General features: G+C 41.9%; 1 protein-coding gene across 5 annotated transcripts in view; it reads left to right on the top strand.

The window, feature by feature from the left end:
- Positions 1-2,042: 2,042 nt before the first annotated feature.
- The window catches only part of MED24 (mediator complex subunit 24), a 35,701-nt gene continuing 21,365 nt past the window's right edge, over positions 2,043-16,378 (top strand). For 2 of the 5 annotated variants that reach the window (XR_013177552.1, XM_077164493.1), the window contains exons 1-12: positions 2,043-2,106; positions 2,489-2,677; positions 2,762-2,844; positions 10,796-10,834; positions 11,146-11,219; positions 11,569-11,801; positions 11,946-12,002; positions 13,444-13,555; positions 13,750-13,900; positions 15,134-15,247; positions 15,785-15,832; positions 16,276-16,358. Coding sequence is in view for 4 of the 5 variants with exons in the window: in XM_077164493.1 (XP_077020608.1) it covers positions 2,548-2,677; positions 2,762-2,844; positions 10,796-10,834; positions 11,146-11,219; positions 11,569-11,801; positions 11,946-12,002; positions 13,444-13,555; positions 13,750-13,900; positions 15,134-15,247; positions 15,785-15,832; positions 16,276-16,358 (1,124 nt within the window). In the remaining variant the exon portion in view is untranslated. The other 3 variants (XM_077164494.1, XM_077164495.1, XM_077164496.1) reach the window with 3 other exon arrangements.

Below are 16,378 nucleotides of genomic sequence, written 5' to 3' on the forward strand. Positions count from 1 at the left end.
CTCTCCCCCTGTGTGCTGGGGGCGTGGAGGGAGAAGGTGTCCTCCAGGGTGTTAGAGAGGAAACAATTCATGATTAGTTCAAATTCTGCCTTTCACTGTCCTGGCCAGTCTCTTTCTGGACTTCTTGTGGGAAGTCAGGGACAGGGAATTGTGGGGAATTCAGGGGCTGTCCTTGAGATGGAGCCACCTTTTAGGCCCCTCCACCCTCATCTTTTCTCCCAGATAGCTGGAAAGCTGTGATTTGGATTTGGGAACTGATGGGGGAAGGAAAATGGTTTGGAGCCAGCTGTGTATATAAGTGTGTGGGATGGACTCGTTTTCTCTTCCCTCCACCTGCTGCCAATTAACTTCCTATAGTGGTGAGACCCAGGCAAGCTTCTAAAGAAAGATGTTCCTGTTAGGGGAGGGTAATGGCAGTTTTCCGATGGAATGAAAGTAAATGAAACCCTCTGTGCCTTGTATGCTTGCCAAGTATTTCAATCTTTCTTGGGCTTTTGGGGCTAGACACTTGGTTCTTTTCTCTACTAGCCTAAAGTGTTTCCTTTCCCTTGGATATCCCAAATCCCTGGGCCTCACAGCCTTTTCCCCCATCCCACCCCCACTTTGATCAAGCTCCTTTTCTGCCATTGCTCCAGATGTTGCCATGTTATTCTGCCTTGCTGTCCCCTCTTCTCCAGCCAGATCCATTCCCCCGCCAGTCAAGCCAACAAGATGAGGAAGTTGGGGCTCAGGGCTAGGGAAGCAGAGGTGAGAACACAGCCACTATCAGAGCTGAGAAGGAATGGACAGCCAAAGAAAGAGCTCCCCCAGATTCATCCTCCAGGGAAGTGATTTTTGCCTAAGGGGAGCTAAAGGATGGCTGTTGGGAAGTTTGGATAGAGCTTGGATGATTGCCTCCTCAAGGTATGGGATAGTGGGCAGGAAAGAGGGGTGACAGACCACTGACTGGGGGTCTACATGTTTACTCTAGTTCCTAGTTGGAGATGTTAGGGACAGTCTTGTCCATAGGATAAGGCAAGGCTGAAGGCTGTTTACAGGGTGCGTGGCATTTGCTTTTGGCCTTCCCACTGCTGGGAAAGAAGGGCTGGACATAATTATCTACAATAGTACTCCTTAAGATAAGTGAGATATCAAAATTAAAAAAAATAATAATTAACTTTTAATTTTAGAATAGTTTTAGATTTATATAGAGATTGCAAAAATAGTACAGCAGGTTCCCACATAACCTACACCCATATCCCCTTTTATTGAGTCTTACATTAATATAGTACATTTGTTACAATTAATGAACAAATATGGATCCATTATTTGTAACTAAAATCCATGATTTATTCAGATTTTCTCAGTTTTTACTTACTGCCCTTTTTCTCTTCCGGAATCACAACCAAGATGCCACATTGCATTTAGTAGTCATATCAACTTAGGCCCTCTTGGCTGTGACAATTCCTCAAAATTCTAGTTTTTGATAACCTTAATCTCCGTTTCCATCTTCCTTTCCTCTTTACCCCCTATATTTAAGGGGTATAGATAGAGGGTTAGGAGATTCTGAAGACTCTCAGATTTGGGGGGTGAAATGGGTATGTTAGTGCAACTAGCAGAACTTCAGTGTCGCTTCTGGGATACAGGCGTGAAAACGAGAAAACTTTGGTAACCCAGGAGCTTAGAGGGAAAAAAAAAGATAAGGAAAGCGTTGGAACCTATTGCTGAACACTAACACCTCCACTATGCCTATGAACCAGTGGGGGATGAAAAGGTGGCGGAATCTGATTTAAATACCCTGTCGACAGTGACGTCGTTGGGCGACGCCTGACTGCTGGCAAGTTTTCGAGAGCCTCCCACCCTCCACGTTTCTGTGATGCCCAGCTTAGAAGTTCTCCTTCAAAGGCGAGAAACAAAGCAGGCCTTTTAGATTAGTCCTCAGCTTCATCTCTAGCCCGGACAAAGAATTTCCCAGTCCCGGGAACTACAATTCCCAGCAGACGTCGCGGCGGGCCTTTCGCTTGCTGCATTCCTGTTGGCTCATACTTGTTATTCCCAGCAAATGAGAAACGAGCTCTTTGACATGTGCCAAAATGGCGCGATGTGGGCTCTGAACTGGCTTGTCCGGTAGGTTTAAATTGGGGGAGTTAATGGATGAAAAGGAAACAGTGAATTACAGTTTCGGGGCTGGGGAAGATGGGGCATATGAAGTGTCTCTTTTGGGTGTACTAGTGAGTGACGGTCGCAGTCGGAGCTAAGGGTATAATTAAAACAACCGGAACTGGCCGAACCCCTTACTGCTCTGGCTTTACTTCTTGTATTGACTCCTAGTGCCTCAGTCCAAGAAAGGTTAGGTTGGGAGGGAAGAGCCTAACAGGATCCCTACTTTGTCTCCTTCGCTTTTATCCTTCTAGTCCTGCTGTCCCTTCTATCTTCCTGGTCTTGTCTATTTCGTTTAACTCTGCCCTCCCCTTCATTTTCCTCAAGAACTTCGTCTCTTGTTCTGTAGCTCGGTTTATCCTACTTCGGAGGGGGCCGCTAGCGGCCGCGCCTCTTCAGAGTGAAGTTATGAAGGTGGTGAATCTGAAGCAAGCCATTTTACAAGCCTGGAAAGAGCGATGGAGTGACTACCAATGGGCAATCAACATGAAGAAATTCTTCCCCAAAGGAGCCACCTGGGATATTCTCAACCTGGCAGGTCTGAAGTGAAATATGAAGGAAGGAAGGGTGGGATGAACCCAGAAAAATTGTAACCACTCAGTCTTTGTTTTTCCCCTTGCAGAAGCACTGCTGGAGCAGGCTATGATTGGACCTTCCCCCAACCCTCTCATCCTGTCCTACCTGAAGTACGCCATCAGTTCCCAGGTAAACTGCCTTACCTACTTCAAGGAGTGGGAGATTGGAGGTAAAAAACTTGCAATACCATGGTCAGCTCACATTTCTAGGTGAATTTGTCTGAACAGATCACTTTTCTGAGTCTCAGTTTTCTCGTGAAAATAGTAATACTTCACTAGTTGTTATGAATATTGCATTCACTATTCTGTCAATAAATAATGTGCTGGACAATGGATAGGCCTTGGGGATTTAGTTGTGACAAGACCTGATAAAGGATCTCAACCCACAGCACACGTTTAGTGGGTTATATAGACCAGTAAATACTGTCAGTCACAGGATGAGTTTATTAAAGAAGTGCTGCGGGAGTATGTGGGAAGGCACCTAATCCAATCTCAGCAATCAGGGAAGGCTTTCTGAAGGAGGGGGTATTTAAACCAAGACCTGAATATTGAATAGGAGTTAAGCATACTGAGGAGGCTATGCAAAGGGGAGAGAAAAGCATATGCAAAGACTGAGAGGCAAAAATCATATGATGTTGTTTAAGAACAGAAAATAGTTTGGTATGGTTTGGCTAGAGCCCTGGTTCTCAAACTTTTTAGTTTTGGGGCTGCTTTACGTTCTTAAAAATTATTGAAACCCACCACAGAATTTTTGTTTATGTTTATTGTATCTATCCATATTTACCATTTTTGAAATTAAAATTGAGAAACTTAAAAAAATGAATTCATTTAAAAGTAACAAAATAAATTAATTACAGGTCAATATAAATATAACAATATAAATAACATCTTTTTAAAAAATAACCATATTTTCCAAAACAAAAAATGTTAGTGAGGTGAGTGGTATTGTTTTACGTTTTTGCATTTTTGCAAGTCTCTTCAATGTCTGGCTTAACAGAAAACAGTTGGATTCTCACATCTGCCTCAGTTGTCATGATATGCTGCTTAGTTAATGTATAGAAGAAAATATGGCCTCACACTTATAGGTATTTAGTTAGAAAAGGGAGTATTTTAACAAGCTTTTTGGACAACTTGTATATTCTTTGAAGCTACACTAAGATTTAGTAGGTGATGTGAAACCATACCAATGAACTTTATACTGTTACATTAAAATACATTGGGCTCTTCCCTCCCTTCACCTCACTTTGAATTATCCTCTGCTCATGTGTGATTTTGTAATATCATGAATTGGTCATTTAGAAAGTACAGGTTACTGAGTTGTAGAGGTATTCCAATTGTTGACACATTTTGTTATATAATATATGTTATGGAGTCTCTGGTAAACTCCACCGTACAGTTGTGAGGGAATGCGAGTTAAAAGGGCAAATAACATCTTAGTAGTATTTTAAAAAAGGGTTTTGACCTTTAGGACCCCCTGAAAGGGTCTGGGAAACCCCTGGGGGTCCCTGGACCATACCTTCAGAACTTCTAGGCCAGAATATCAAGTTCAAGAAGGAGACTGGTTTGGAGAGAAAGATAGCAGTTAGGTCAAAAAGGACTTGGTGAATGATACTAAGGAGTTTGTACTTTATCCTAGGATAATGGGTAATCACGTAAAGGGTTTTAAGTGGAATTGTGGTAAGATTTGCATTTTTAAATTAACATACAATAAAATACACAGATCTTATGTTCAATTTGATGAGTTTTTTTATGTTATTGTGGTAAAATCAATTGGATGAGTTTTAAAAATTGTATATACCCATGTTACCAACATCTAAAAATAAGACCTAGGATATTTCCATTCTCCTAAAAAGTTTTCTTGTGTCCCTTTCAGTCCATTACTTTCTCCCACAACCACTAAATGATTTCTGTTACCATAGATTATTGTTGGCCTATATTTGTATTTCATAGAAATGTGAATACTCTGTCTTCTTTCACTTAATGTGTTGGGAGATTCACTTAATGTGTTGGGAGATTCATCTATATTGTTGCGTATGTCAGTAGTTTAGTTTTTTCTTTATGCTGAATACAAAGTTCTTGCATATCCTTTTCCCGCTTGGCATTATGTCTACTTGTTAGTGCATTTCCATGTTAGTGCACATCCAACTACCTTATTCTTCTTAAAATGCTGCATGATGTTCCATCTGTACTGTGATTTAGCAAGTTCCCCAATGATGGGCATTTAGATTGTTTTTAATTTTCTATTGTTATAAATAGCACTATACTGAACATCTTTATATTCACCTTTCTGCCTGTCTTGGAATATTTTTTTATTATAGAAATAGAATTGCTGGTTTTAAGAGTACACACGTATTAAATTGTAGTAGATGTTGAAAATTGCCCTTAAAAAAGGATTGTGTCAGTTCACACCCCCTCCATAGTGTTAGACAGTATTTTCCCACACCTTTGCCACACTGCTGAATAGAATCCTTTTAATTTTTTCCAGAGAAGAAAAAAAAAATTAAGTCTTTTAATATGCATTTCCATGATTGTGATGTTGAGCATAATTTTTTCTCATGTCTATGGGCTTTCTGTATATCTTCTGTGAATTACTTATATATATCACTGCTCATTTTTCTATTGTTTGTTTTCTTAATTGATTTTTTGGTAACAGTTTTAGTGAGATATAATTCTAATATCATACAGTTCACCTAATTAAAGTGTACAATTCAGTAGTTTTTAGTTTATTCACAGAATTGTGCAACCAGCACCACAATCAATTTTAGAACATTTTCATCACCCCAAAAATAATTCTTTTTTTTTAATTAGAGTGTTAGGCTTACAGAACAATCATGCAGAAAATACGGAATTCTCATATATCCTCCCACATTTTTAACTTTTTGCATTAATGTGGTACTGTTGTTACAATTGATGAGAAAATATTGTTATTGTACTATTAGTTACAGTCCACAATTTACATTAGGGTTCACTGTTTGCATTGTTTGTTTTCTTTTAAATTCTAGAAACATACATAACCATTTAAATTTTCCCCTTTTGCCCATATTCAGATATATAATTTACTGGATTTGGTAATTAGCAGGATGAGGGAGTAAAGGAGAAGAAGAAGCCAAAGGCTAGGTTTCTGGTTTGAACAATTGGATGACTGATAGGATCATTAGGAAATAGTGGAAGTAGAGTAGGAGTATTGTTAGGGTTGGGATGCAAGTAATGGGTGGGGACGGCATGTTTAATTTTGGCTTTGTTAAATTTAAGATGCCCGTGTAATTTATCAAAGAGAAGATTCTTCGTAAGGAGTTGAACATATATGTCTGGAACTCAGAAAAAGAGGTTCAGACTGGTGATACTGATTTAGGAGTCAATAGTTGCAAATGATGATTGAAGGTATGGACACAGGTGTAATTGTTCAGAGAGAGTATGGAGAGTGAGCAGAAAAATCACCTAAACCAAATTCCTGAGGAACCAATCGTATTTAAGGAACTTGCATAGGAGAGAAATCCCCCATAGAAAAGAAGAGGTCAGAGATGGGAGAAGAAAAGCAAGAGTCTTCTGTTAAGAGAAGCCAATGGAACAGAATTTGAGCAATGAGGGAGGAGTATTTAGTGGCATCAGATGCTGGCAAGAGGTCAGATCAGACCAGACTGAGAAGTTCCCATTGGGTTTAACAACAGCAAATTAGTTGAGAGACTTAATGAGCAGGTTCATGGAGTGTTGAGGACAGAAAAGTGATTAGAGTGGGTTGAAGAGTGAATAGAAGATTGGGGAGGTAGAGACAATTGAGTGTAGAAAACTCTTCGATATGAGAGAAAGTGGTGGTTAAATGAAAATGTGGGATCTACGGGAATACTAGAAGAATCTTGAGATGTGTGAACACTGATGGAAAAGGCAAGAGGGAGAAACAGTGTGAGAGAAATAAATATATGAAATATATATATGAGAGACCTCTATGACCTGTAAAGTGCCATGCAGCTATTTATTTCTTCCTGTGGAGTTAAGAGGCTCTTTGGTCCAGTGCTGTGCATGTAGAGGGCACTTAGGAGTATTTGGGGGTGTTGAGTGTGAGGAAGAACAAAGATTAGAAGGCAGCTGTGGGGTCACTCTGTTACTAATACTTGGTCCAGGCCAGGCACTCATGGAGTGAGCCTCACAGATGATCTCTAGTCTCTGGTCTCTGGGGCCTTGTGACAATTTAGAGCTTGTAGGTTGATGGAAATACTTAGGCTGGAATAGGTTAAATCCAACTGTGAAAAACAGCTCACCATGTGGAAAGTATTTTTAGGTCTCTCAAGTAGCAGTGCTTTATTGATATGGTTAGCAAAAATCCACTTAACAGAATTCTGAATTTGAAGACCATAGATTCATTTTAACGAACAGTATCCCTCAGAACATACAGAATTTGGGGTTTCTATTCTAGTAGTTTGGGGTCAGTTTCTAGTGGGAACATGCAGCTCCCCCTACAGGTTGGTATCCAGTAAGGTTCAGTTCTTTGCCAAACTCTTGCTATGGGGACATCAGTTATAAATAAACAAACACTCGCCTGGAATGTTATGGTCATCCTGCCCAGGCAAGCTCCCAACTTTCTGATCACTGTCAGACACTAGCTGTAGTTTCACAATATGTCCCGCTGATAGTGGCACTAAACACTAATTGTATATGTAAGCCTTCTCTGTGTTTTGCTTCTGTTCATCCAAGAATACCAGTTAAAGATGTCTGAAGGGAGAAGCAGTGTTCATGTGAGGAAGAAATTATTCATGGAGGGAATTACCAGGCTTGTAAAATCCACCATAATGAGGTCACTGAGGCTGACTTAGCTTTCTTCAGGCTTTGGGGATTGTCACTTCTCTAGCAGAGCTGGCCCTCGAGGCAGGTGATTAGCTTAACAGTTTCTGTCATTGTACTCTCTTTTTTTTTCCCTGGGCAGGCACCGGGAATTGAACCTGAGTCTCTGGTATGGCGGGAGAGAGCCACCATCTTACTGCCCTGTATTCTATTTTGTTTTGGTATTTTTACCTCTGATTTTGAAAACACTGTGGTAACTATTTTATACAGTATTTTTCATATTTTATCAGCACGCTATAGTTATTTTTAAAGATATGACAATTTAAAAAGATTTTCTGTAGGATTTAATTTCATTCAAGACAATTTTTTTTCCCTTTGAAATAGATCTCTAGTCTTATGAGGGCAATGAATAGGTTTTATTAACAGAGATTTGCTTTCACATAACGGTTTTCAGAGTGCATTTAGTTACGAGACTCCATGAAGTCAAAGCAATTAAAAACTTACTAAGGAACACCTACTATGTGCCAGACCCTGAACTGTGTGCTAGAAAAACAGAAATTCAACACTGTCTCTGTCCTCAGGGTGTTCACTGTTCAGATAGAATTTCCCAAAATGTATTTTGGAAATACTAGTTAAGTGAGACTCCTTTTTAAGTTTGAAAAGTATTGCTTGCTTTATTTTAGATATTTTCATTGTATACAGGTGTATTAGAGTTCTCAGAAGTCTAACAGTAAAGAAAGCTGTTAAATGTTTTTTTTCAATGTTTTATTTTTTCTTTTATAAAAGTAGTATTGCTTTTTATTTATTTTTAAAAATATTTTTATTGACAAATCTTCACAAACATATAGTCCATACATGGTATACAATCAGTGGCTCACAATATCATGACATGGTTGTGTATTCTTCATCATAATCATTTTTTTTATGAAACATAACCACATACAAACACAAACATTCTTACCATATGATCATTCCATTCTTGTTGTATAATCAATAGCTCACAGTATCATCACATAGTTGTATATTCATCATCATGATCACTTCTTCGAACATTTGTATCAATTCAGAAAAAGAAATAAAAAGAAAACAAAAAAAACTCATACATACTATACCTCTTACCCCTCCCTTTCATTGATCACTAGCATTTCAATCTACTAAATTTATTTTAACATCTGTTCCCCCTATTATTTATTTATTTTTAATCCATATGTTCTACTCATCTGTCGATAAGGTAGATAAAAGGAGCATCAGACACAAAGTTTTCACAACCACACAGTCACATTGCGAAAGCTGTATCATTATACAATCATCTTCAAGAAATATGGCTACTGGAGCACAGTTCTACATTTTGGAGACCTCCAGCCTCGCCATTACACCTTAACAGGTGATATCTATTTAATGTGTAAGCATAACCTCCAGAATAACCTCTCGACTCTGTTTGAAATCTCTCAGCCATGGATACTTTATTTTGTCTTATTTCTCTCTTCCACCTTTCAGTCGAGAAGGTTTTCTCAGTCCCTTGATGTTGAGTCCCAGCTCATTCTAGGATTTCTGTCCCATGTTGCCAGGAAGGTCCACACCCCTGGGAGTCATGTCCCATGTAGAGAGGGGGAGGGCAATGAGTTTGCTTGTAGAGAGGGGGAGGGCAATGAGTTTGCTTGTCATGTTGGCTGAGAGAGAGAGGCCACATCTCAGCAACAAAAGAGGTTCTCTTGGGGGTGACTCTTAGGCCTACTTTTAAGTAGGCTTAGCCTATCCTTTGTGGGGTTAAGTTTCTTATGAACAACCCCCAAAATTGGGGGCTCAGCCCATTGCTTTGGTTGTCTCCACTGCTTGTAAGAATATCAAGAATTCTCCACTTGGAGAAGTTGAATTTTCCCCCTTTTTCACCATTCCCCCAAGGGGACTTTGCAAATATTTTTTTTATTCACTGTTCAAATCACTCTGGGATTTATCAGGGCATCACTCTGGACAAACCTACAAAATCTCATGCCCCATTCAAGGTTCTATGTACTATGGTATTCATTAATTCTGTTAAATGTTTAAGCCAAGGTTTCTCAGCTTGATTTCACGTGCAAGCTGCATATGTGGGTATGTGTGTGTGTGTGCGTATGTGTGTATGTATGTAAAATCTCTTTAACATCTTAAGGAACCTTTGGAACAGCATGGTCTTATAGCACTTTCTGTGATAATAGCAATATCCTATATCTGTGCTATGCAATGCAGAGTTCATTATGTAAGGGTATAGCACTTTGCAAATAAGTATCCAGGTTAGTTGTAACGAAGCCCTGCCTACAAATCTAACTAAATATATAAAAAGATTAAATACAATTCTCTGAGCTACTGAGCACTTGAAATGTAGCTAGTATGACTGAGAAACTGAATTTTTTACTCTATTTAATTGTAATTAACTTAAATATAAACAGTCACATGCGGCTAGTGACTTCTGTTTTGGATAGAGATGCTTTGGAAGATACTTTGGGAAATGGTGAGCTAAGAATATGTTTTATTTATCCAGTCTACAAACATTCATCTATCACAACAAGTTTGTGATGATCACAGAGTAAAAGAGCCCTTGTTCTTAGGAACTCCTAAGGTAGGCGACAGGCACTTTCATGTATGGTGAGTGTAATGCTGGGTGTAAGGGGATTTCTTAGAGTGCATAGGAAAGATTTCAGCTTCAGGTGGGAGGTTGGGGTGGGAGTTGATCAGGGAAGGTGTTTGGAGGAAGTATAATTAAGTCCTAGAGAAAGAATAAGATTTTATGTAATGAAATTTACTACCTTGAAATATTTAGTATGAGAAATGTTTGTCTCTAGTTCTTGTCAAAATAAAAATCACTCTTATTGACAGCAGCTATAGAAGGAAAGTAATGCATCATCGCTTTTTTTAAATTAATTAAAAAAAATTTTTTTAAATACTAAAAAACACCAAACAAATGCAAATATTCGTGACTTTTGATCATTCCATTCTACATTATATCATCTCTCTTGCCCACTCTTCTACTCACCAGCAGACAATAAATCCTTGTTTATGGGCAGCAATGAGTAGCATATAAATGTGAAACCCCCAACTAAGCTTCTCAGTGAGTTTACACTGATGGTTTCATTGCAGTGAGTCTGATGGGAGCAGATTGGGGACAGTGCATAGTGTTACTGTTTTTCTTTTAATGAATTGTGGAAGACCTTCTGGTGGGGTTGAGGTTTTAGGAGAACTGTGGCCTCAGTGTTTATTCTTCTCCACCTTGGGTATAGTTGTTTGGACATTACTTGAATTAGTGCTTTGTCTTTTTTCCTTCCCTCCAGATGGTGTCCTACTCCTCTGTCCTCACAGCTATCAGTAAGGTATGACTGTTGGGAGATGGGGAAGAAGGACAGAGATGTAGTAGTGGTGGACAAGGCTCTCCTTGATCGCCTCGATCATGTGACCTCTGAGGCTAGATAGGCAACACATACCTCTTGCTGACATTGCTGACTTCCCCTTGGAGGGAGGAGGATCTTGGGATGTGCGACTGGCAATTAGGAGCCCATTTCCACTGCTAGAAAGATACTGAATCTGAAATGTGGCAGAAAGATGAACAAGAATCCTGAACAGTAGTGTGAGTCTTGGGGGTTGACTGGGACATTCTGTAATATCTCTGCTATTTTTTCCACAGTTTGATGACTTTTCCCGGGACCTGTGTGTCCAGGCTCTGCTGGATGTCATGGACATGTTTTGTGACCGACTGAGGTAATAGCAGGGATGAGGGACTCCCAACCATCTGGTATTGTCTCAGTGTAAAGGAGCAGCTCCTGGTACATTGACTGAGGCCAACTCTTTTGAGTTCCCACGTTTCTTATTCCCACCTTCCCTCTGCACACACCCATCCCCATCCTTTTTGTTTATTCCCTTAGGACAAAATGCCCGTTCTCTATTTGAAATCTTGTCCAGCAAATTGAATTAGGGGCCTTCCCCAGGACTTTGCTTGCTTCCCAGCTGTATTCCCTAGCAGGGGAGTGCCAGAGACTCTGGGGGATAATGGCGTGAGTCTGATTTCAGCCCTTGGAGCGGAGACACATATTGCATCCTTTCCCGGTAGCTGTCATGGCAAAGCAGAGGAGTGCATCGGGCTGTGCCGAGCTCTTCTCAGCGCCCTCCACTGGCTGCTGCGCTGCACTGCAGCCTCCGCAGAGCGGTTCAGTGAGGGACTGGAGGCCAGTACTCGAGCAGCTGGGGAGAAGCAGCTTGCCATGTGCCTGCAGCGCCTGGAGAAGACTCTCAGCAGCACCAAGAACAGGGCCCTGCTCCACATCGCCAAACTAGAGGAGGCCTGTATGTCCCCTAAATCCCCTGAGCCCCATCTACCACTATTCCCATAGCCAGTTCTTAAATTGAGAGGGGAGAGGCAGGATGCCATCCCACTTCTTTCCAGGAGGATCTGAAATCATCCCACTTCCTTTTTTTTCTCCCCATAAGCATTGCATACATCCCAGGGACTTGGGCAGGGTGGCACCCGAGCCAGTCAACCAACAGGTATTTACTGAGCATTATCGTATGCCCAGCACTGTGCCAGGTGCTGGGGGTGGGGGGAGGGGGGCCACCTAGCAAGCATGTGGTAGGGTCCCTGCCCTCAACAAGTATATATGCTAGTTGGGAAGCAAGACTAGTATATAATATACCTGGGAAAATTAGAGGACCAGCTAAGCACAGTCTGTCCTTGTGTTTGTCTCTATATTGCGCATCATTTAAAAGGAAATGACTCTTTTGAGTGTTATCTAAAACATTCCTTTAAACATAGTGACTGTCTGCTGTCAGGCCTATTGTGCCATATTCTTCTTGAAAGTTCAGATGCTAAATATTGGAACCCTCCAGAGCCTGCGAACTGACAGATCACCTGATGGGAGGGAAGACCCCAGTAATTCTGGACTGAAGGCCACAGTCTTGCTGTGACTTGGGACAGCTAAAGGGTCTCTTATTTTCCATTATCTAAAAAATGTTAGACCGTAGCACACTTGGGTCTGTAGGATCTGATTGTAGGACTTACTATAGGGTTTGTATATTTATGACTCCTCAAAATATGTTTTATTGTTTGTGAAAAGTTCAGAAAGATGCCCACTACATGAAAATGGGTTACATTAGCAGTTTCTTACTTATTTTGAGCACTTGGTAAATGTTTATTGACTGAAAAATGAATAGATGCTTAATTTAATTTTAATGGAGCTCAGATTTTATCTTTTTTGTGTGTTTTTTCTCCCTATGCTACATGGAGGTTAATGGGCTAGTTGGTGCCATAATTCATCATTTGACCCTCTGGAGTTGTAACTAGGATGAAGGACTAGTAATTAAGTGCTAAGTAATTTGGCACAGACCATCGATGCAGGCATTTAGGAGGCAGAGATCAGTGGGTTAGGCTAGTTGGGTAAATTGTTAATGGAGCTGGGGCTTGAACAGAACTGAAGGATGGGGGATTTTGAGAGATGAAGGTGAGTAGGAAAGGCATCTCAGAAGCAGGGAGGGCAGCAAGAGCAAAGGCCCTGATGATGGAGAGGGCAAGCATGGGAAGAACATTTAAGAACCCAGCCTGACCAGGTGGGAGAGTGGATGGCTACCTGCAAGGTTGGCTTTTTGGATTGGCCGACTCCTGAAGGGGCTTGTGGATACCCTCCCTGTTCCAGCCACTGGACTCTCTCATCTTCCTCTATCGCTTTCTTCCACTGCTTGTGCTATATTGTAGCTTGTTGCTAAAGTCCACTGGGTACATCCCCACAAAATCAGGCTCTTGGGATTAGTTTCTAGGGGCTCGCTGCTTTTCTAGAAAAAGTGCATGCTGCCCTTCATACCTCCATGTCATCCTTAGGGGAAGCCTCCCAGCGTGGTTTTGTGGGCCCAGAGGGTACCAGGGCCTAGGCACTTGGGGCCAGTCTCTACCTCTTCTGTTTGTCATCATGTGTCTGTATTTCCTTTTCTTCACTAGCCTCATGGACTGCCATTGAACACTCACTCTTGAAGCTTGGGGAGATCCTGGCCAATCTCAGCAACCCCCAGCTCCGGAGCCAGGCTGAGCAGTGTGGCACTCTCATTAGGAGGTACTGAGCAACCAGGGTGCTCTGTGGTGAAGGGAGAGAGAGGAAAGGCCTTGGGGTCTGAGTGGGAAGATGAGATACCTGACTCTTTCCCCTCCTCTCCCCTTCCCTCCCCTCTCCCTTCCCCTCCTCTCCTCTCCTCTTCAACTCTTCCTAGCTCTACAAACACTGTTCCCCTGTGTTTCTCTTTCTTTTAGCATCCCCACAATGCTGTCCATGCATTCAGAGCAGCTGCATAAGACTGGCTTCCCCACAGTCCACGCAGTGGTCCTGCTTGAGGGCACCATGAATCTGACAGGCGAGATGCAGCCCCTAGTGGAGCAGCTGATGATGGTGAAGCGCATGCAGGTGGGAGGCTGCTGTGGCTACAGGGGGCGGAGTTGCTTCTCTCTCCCCCATCTGGGGAGGATTCTTCTGGTCCTTCTTGGGGGACAAAGGATTTCTCTCTTGATTCATGGTGTTAAGTGGATCACAGTCCTGTTCAGTTCTGTCACTTCACTTTATGTGCTGGGTTTTTTTTGAGGGTGGGTAGGGGGGTGAGGGTGACGGCCCATGGGCCAGGAATTGAACCCAGGTTTCTGTCATGGCAGGCAAACATTCTACCACTGAATCACCTATTAACCCTATATCCCTGGGTTTTTTTGTTTTAACTTTTTTAATTTTGTAATATAACATATATACAAAGCCAAGAAATAAAAAAGCAATAGTTTTCAAAGCACTCTTCAGCAAGTGGCTACAGGATAGATCCCAGAGTTTATTATGGGCTACCGTATGATCCTCTCAGATTTTTCCTTCTAGCTGCTCCAGAATATAAGAGGCTAGAGGGCCTAAATATTTTTTTATCATCACAATTAACTTTTTACCCTTCTTTTTTTGTGTGTGAAAAATGATGTATGTGCAAAAAACGCTATAAATTTCAAAGCATAGCACCACAATTAGTTATAGAATATATTTCAGACTTTGACATGGGTTGCAGTTTCACAATTTTAGGTTTTTACTTCTTGCTCCTCTAAAATACTGAAGACTAAAAGAGATATCAATTCAGTGATTCAGCATTCATATTCATTTGTTAAATTCTATCTTCTCTGTATAACTCCATCATTATCTCTGATCTTTCCATCCCTCTCTTTAGGGGTGTTTGGGCTATGGCAATTCTAAATTTTTTTTTTTTTTAAAGGAAAGATAGAGAGAAGGAAGGAAGGATAGAAGGAAGGAAGGAAGGAAGAAAGGGAAACATCTTTAAACATTTTCTTGTTTTATTGTATTCTGTTTCTCCGTATTTGTTACATGGGCTGGGGCCGGGAATCGAACCGAGGTCCTCCGGCATAGCAGGCAAGCACTTTGCCCGCTGAGCCACCGCGGCCCGCCCCAATTCTAAATTTTTGATATTGGAAGGGTCTGTCACTAATATGGGATAGGTAGCTGGAACTATCTGATGTTCTGGAGAGGCTGGGCTAGTAACCCTGGTTTTTAGTATTAGAGCTGGGGAGGTGACATGCTGTGTCTCGTTCCTAGGAGCCTTGAGAATGATGAAGGGGTTGTGGGATACTTTCTTATGCCTCCCCTTTGGATCTTCCACAGCATATCCCCACCCCCCTCTTTGTCTTGGAGATCTGGAAAGCTTGCTTTGTGGGGCTCATTGAGTCTCCTGAAGGTACGGAGGAGCTCAAGTGGACAGCTTTCACCTTCCTCAAGGTACTTAGGGAATAGTAGCAAGCCAGTCTAGAAATGGTTCTCAGGAAAACCAGTGACACCCTCAACCTCCACCCATGTTTCTGCCATGTTTCTCCCTGTTGGCATTGTGCCTAGCCTTGCAGATCCCCCAGCATAAGCTCCCATCGATTATTTTCTCTGGAAGTCTCAGAGCTACATTTAGCCCACTTGGCAGGACTCGTGTTTCTTACCACGGAAGTGCTCTTTATCTCAGTCATCAGCCAGGTTAGTGTAGAGGAGTGAAGCCCAGGGAAAGTGGGCTTCAGTTTTCCATAAAGGTGGGATTTGCTTCTGTCCTTTCCTCGTTGAACCAGTAGAGTTGCAGTGTCCCGGAACCCTGTAGTCTGAGAGCATCGGGCACTTGGTACCTCTCACTTTCTCATTTGGCTCGAGAAGTGTCTTCACTGCTAGGTCCAGAGTGTTCATCTCTTCCCAGAACAGGGGAAAGGAGAGGTTCCCTTCAGTTCTAGGTAAAAGAAGAATTGAACATCTTGTTTTCCCTCCTACTTCTTCCCCTAGATTCCACAGGTTTTGGTGAAGTTGAAGAAATACTGTCATGGGGACAAGGTGAGTTGAAGAAAAGTGAGGGGGTGGCATAGAATCAGATAAGGACCTTTCTGCCATAGAAGAACAAGAGCAGAGAAAGGATTTAGACCCTAGCTGGTCAGTAATGCTCCTTGTACCTGGGAGAAGGCTGGAAGTGTGTGTGTATACCTGAGCATCTGCGTGCATTTGCACACACACTTCCGGGCTCCAGAGAGGAGGCAGCCAAGCAACTCAGGCAGAGCTGTCAAGGAGGCAAGGTCGAGCCTGAGATCTTCAGAGCTGGGAATCCACACAGGGAGCAGCAACACCTTTTACCTCTCCCTGTTCAGCTGCTGGAAGCTGCTGGGGGAACATGGCCAACCCAAAGGCTATTACATCTATAAAGGTGTTTTTGTGACCTTGTGCTGCACGATGAGTGGAGTTGAGGACCTTGAAAGCAGATGGAAGTTTCTGATTCTTTCTAGGACTTCACTGAGGATGTCAACTGTGCTTTTGAGTTCCTGCTGAAGCTCACACCCTTGTTGGACAAAGCTGACCAGCGCTGCAAGTATGAGACCCCCTGTTCTC

The sequence above is a fragment of the Tamandua tetradactyla genome, chromosome 6, assembly GCF_023851605.1.
Source record: "Tamandua tetradactyla isolate mTamTet1 chromosome 6, mTamTet1.pri, whole genome shotgun sequence".
NCBI classification, from domain to species: Eukaryota; Metazoa; Chordata; class Mammalia; order Pilosa; family Myrmecophagidae; genus Tamandua; species Tamandua tetradactyla.